General features: G+C 42.3%; 1 protein-coding gene across 1 annotated transcript; it reads left to right on the forward strand.

Moving 5' to 3' along the window:
- The first annotated feature begins 619 nt into the window (after positions 1 to 619).
- Positions 620 to 2,879, forward strand: LOC137282156 (multiple epidermal growth factor-like domains protein 11). The gene is made up of 2 exons (XM_067813886.1): positions 620 to 671; positions 1,945 to 2,879. The coding sequence occupies exons 1-2, from the start codon at positions 620 to 622 to the stop codon at positions 2,877 to 2,879; spliced, it is 987 nt and encodes a 328-aa protein (XP_067669987.1).
- The last annotated feature ends 1,735 nt before the right edge of the window (positions 2,880 to 4,614 follow it).

Raw genomic sequence — 4,614 nt, forward strand, 5'->3', positions numbered from 1 at the left:
ATTTTCTTGATCGTCTAAACAAAAAACAAGGTATAAATAAATTATTTTTGAGATAATTGTATTTGCTGAATATGACATTGCGAAAGTGGAACCATACATCTTATACGGCTTCTTGTCTGAAATGAGGAGAACGCACAATGTGTTGCATTCAACTTGCTGCTGGGGTGTGGAACAAGGGCTTCAATTATGTGACCAAGCCCCTCACACGCCGTGGTTGTCGCCAACAGCAGGAAGACAAAACTGAAAACGTAAACATGAATCCCAGTATAAAGTTATTAAGACAACCATCAGTCGAGAGGCGACCGTGAACGACACAGCAAGACGGACCGGACATAACGTTAAAGAAGGTGTATTTAATCAGCTGTTTTTCCCTTGTAAATCACTTTAATTAAAAGACGAATTCCCAACACGGGTACAATGTGTGAAGCCCCATTTTTGGTTTCTCCCGCCCGCATTATTGTATTGCTGGAAGATTGCTAAAAGTGGCGTAAAACCATATTCATTCACTATTCCGCCGTGATATTCCTGGGAATTTGCTCTCACAATAATAGTTAAATATTTGCTTTATAGTGTATACATTGCATTCACGAGTGTGTCAAAATGGTGTTTTCAGGTAACTATGGCGCTGTTGTTCTTCATCATGCTGATCTGTACGACTGATCCCACACAAGGTAGGATAAACGATAATCAAAAAGACACGAACATGTGTAGTCCTTCTTAAATTTGTCAACGTGAGAAGAGAGGTCACGTGATTATCTATTGTATTTTAACAACATGGTGCTGTCTCATGCAAAATATGATGTAGGTGGATATTTCCCATTTGCAGTCAAGCCTTTCTTTACACGTGTAAGTCACTCACCAAAGTCTTTCCCGTGGGATGTTTAGCCCACACTGTCTGTCCGTCATGACGTCATCTCTGAAACAACCCGCACAATGTGGATATTACTTTCACTTGATAGATACTAACACCATGTCGGTTTGCATAGTGTCCGTGTTTCGTTTGAGTGGCATTCGAGAAGTTGGTAGCGCAGAGATGACAAAACTAAATGTAACTATATTTATTCTTATTGCTTTTACAAGCACCTCATTAAAATCTGTACCGAAATGCCGCCATTGTCAAAGTATAAACTTTTGTCATCTCTGTACCACATACACGATGTGAATGTTGCTTGTACGTCTATTATACCTTTCGGCACAATTTCGATTTTGAAGGCCACTCTCTGTGAAACATACTTAGCAACATTTTGAAAATGAATTTGTCTATGCTACCTTGAAATTACATAGGACATGACTACATAATATGTAGTGGTCAAAAGCACCAGAGGACTCAACTTGACATATGCAAAATGACACATTACTTTTATTTATGGAGACAATAATAACATCGTGTATGTGTAAATTGTGAGGGTAAGTTTAAAGATCTTTCTAACAAAAGTAATTTGATGAATGTACATCAGTCTTGCTTCTAGGGTAGGGACTTATTTTAAATACCGAATCACAATATCTCTCTTCTGAAATATCCAAGTACTTCATAGCAGATTATTCAGTGTTTGTTGATAATGGTGTTAGAATGTTAGACGTTATCATCCATTTACTAGTGACTCAAAACAACCACAAAATATTGCAAAATTTTAAATTTACAACAAAAGATTTTCTGTCCCATCACTTGATTATCTGGTTATAAGGCCGCCGTCGCTTGACAGGTGTATTGTTGTTTGGTATCGGGATGTATATACTTATTTTGGGCGTGAACTGCGGGAAGCAAGTGTTTTATCATTGACGCGAACACCTAGTGTCATCACTCATTAACAGTTTTGTCACGAAAAAAGAGGGAACGGGATTGTGTATTGTATTTTCCCAAAACCAATTCTAGTATGAGTTTTCAATATGTATGATGAAATCAAATATGTTTCATAATAAATACCATATGTTTTTACTTGATAGGGGCTGGATGTAAGGAAGGGCAGCATTGTTCTGACTGCGACGAGAATGGCGATTGCTTGCAGGATTGTGTCAAAGGTTTCTATGGAAAGAAATGCCAGTCGCAATGCGGCAGCACGTGCAGATATAACACATGTAAACTAGATGTAAGTACAGGTACAGCCAAGTGCACTGCAGGATGTGTAACAGGATACCAAGGCATAACGTGTGACAGACCATGTGACAATCACGTGGGCAACTGTACCCAGTGCCCCGGAGGGTGCGACGAGGGATACTGTCAGCTGGGTGATGCTTGTTTTGCCGGATGTCGAGATTCCATGTACGGATCAGGATGCAAGACGTGTCCCAATGGGTGCAGAACCTGCAAAAGGGTGACAGGAGTATGTGACGAGTGTGAAACCACACATTATGGAGTCAACTGTGAGAAGACGTGTGTGAACTGTGCAGGATCTTGTGAGGCTGGCTGTGAATGTGTTCCTGGCTTCTATGGAGACTTCTGTGTCGGGCATTGCAGTAAAACATGCCGCCCCAAGTCAGTCCTCACATGTCTTCCTGCTATGACGTCAGAAAGTTGTAAAGGTGAATGTGACAAACACAACGCCACGTGTCTCCATGGTTGTGTGGATGGCTGGTACGGCACGAGGTGTTCCTCCCTGTGTAATCCTGGATGTCGACATCAAAGATGTAATGCCGCTGGTTCCTGTGCTGAAGGCTGCGAACTTCATCATTTCGGGCCAACCTGTGAACCTTGTCCTGAGAACTGCACCAACCGAACATGTAATCAGACCACTGGTGCTTGTGTGAAGGACTGCAGCGAGGAGGGTAGAGGGCCAAACTGTACATCGACCTGCTCCACTCCAGGATGGTCTTCAACCAGTCGTAGCGAGAGTGAGCTATTTTTAAATCACAAATACGTATTCTTTGAAAAATGTGACTAAACCTTTCCATATCCATTTGGTGGCAGTGCAGTCGATTGAATATTTATACATCAAAAGCATCTGTTTGTTTTGAAAGTTACCACAGATTTTAGGTGTGCTGCCGAAGTCAGCGTTCATGTGAAAGTCCAACGTGTTACACGTTTACTCTTAAATCCCCTAAAGAGATTATCTTTTGCTTTTGACAAATATTTCGGAACCTCCGAATGTATATACTGAACAGCAAATGGAATTGCAAAGTTTCGAAAAAAACAAATGATATAGAATTAAGCGTTCATATTTATGGAATGACAAGTGACGCTATGATTCGAGATGAGATGATATGTAGTTTGGCGTTTATATGAAACATTAGCACAAACCAAACCACAGTGCATATTTCTTAGCACGTGCATCAACGGTTCTGAATGGAAAAGTAAGCATTTCTCTCTGGGGTATACTTTATAATGGTTTGCGTAACACATTACACAGTCCAATACTGTTGCTAGGAGGTGTACATGTAACACAAACGGTGCTTAGACTTATGTGTAAAGGGTAATGGCCATTGGAATCCTGCAAAAAAGGTAGTTCTGCAACCACTGTAACTAGACATTTGGGCTGCCATCTTACCACCATTACATGACTTGATTAACGTGATCGACAAACCGGTGCTGCTTCTGATTGTCCCTGTAACGGACGACCACGAGTGACAACTCCTGCGTGAGATCGGTTCATTCGGGTCACTCATCTGAGGAACTGAACTCATCAGCTAACGTCAGCCTTAGTTCATGAATCAAAGGGGGCAGTGAACAGCGATAACGATCAGGTGTCGTCTTCTGGAGTCCACAGCCGACGTTTACAGTGGACCCCGCAACGTTGGCGATGTTTCTAGTGGCGTTAAGATGTCTTTTCAGACGAGTTCACCTTTCACATGCAGATGGTGTTTGAGCTAAACAACTTGACTGAGGTATTCTTTAAGACTCTAGTGAACTCGAAGAGGCGACGTTCAAGGGGGCCATACGCGCTACGAAAGACAGTGTCACTTGTCGCATTTAGTTGGGTCGATATTTGATCAATGTTTTCCTATGTCTGAATCAGTGCTTGTCCCAAATAGCTGGTATCAAAGGCTGTTTCTGGGCTGATTCTCTCCATTCTCCTCATGCGTGCTCGCTAGGGGACGTTTCCGAATGATCTCATTCCTGTATCTCAGATTTGTCTGATTGCCATTGACAGTCACAAAGTGTACCACCATCATTTGTGATGATCCCCAATACTATAACGCTGTCGTTGTCCTCGTTGTCTGTGTATCCTTGACTTGCCATCTGGGCTGTCCAGATGAAATGTCAGATCATCGGTGAACAAAACACCGTTCCAATATAGTCTCGTGTACCGTGGATGCTGCCTACACCAGGCAAGACATGCCTTTCGGTGGCGTTGGAGCCAAATTTGATGCTTTGAAGACTATCGTGGCTGGATATCGTGCTCCTTCGGTCGGTTCGGGACCGCCGATTGTGATTGACTTGCTAACGTGACGTCACTCGTGGACAGCCACAACGAGGCAAATCACTCGTGTCTCATTTACGTTGGGAGAGGGTACAACAACTTTCAAACTCTGTTTTGCTCAGCCATACATTTCAGTTGTAGTATTTTTGTTCTTTTAAATTCTAGTTTAAACCTTCCTATCATCGCCAGTGTCTGAAGGGATGGTATAAATCCAGCCAAGGTCCATGCAGGTAGCAAACGTTCTGTAAGTCCCCATGGA

The sequence above is a fragment of the Haliotis asinina genome, chromosome 4 (genome assembly GCF_037392515.1).
Source record: "Haliotis asinina isolate JCU_RB_2024 chromosome 4, JCU_Hal_asi_v2, whole genome shotgun sequence".
Classification (NCBI taxonomy): domain Eukaryota; kingdom Metazoa; phylum Mollusca; class Gastropoda; order Lepetellida; family Haliotidae; genus Haliotis; species Haliotis asinina.

Excerpts from the sequence above, each read along its gene's own strand:
- LOC137282156 (XM_067813886.1), top strand. The coding sequence starts at position 620 with ATGGCGCTGTTGTTCTTCATCATGCTGATCTGTACGACTGATCCCACA. Across the intron at positions 672-1,944 it reads TACGACTGATCCCACACAAG|GGGCTGGATGTAAGGAAGGG; the intron begins GTAGGATAAACG and ends TTTACTTGATAG.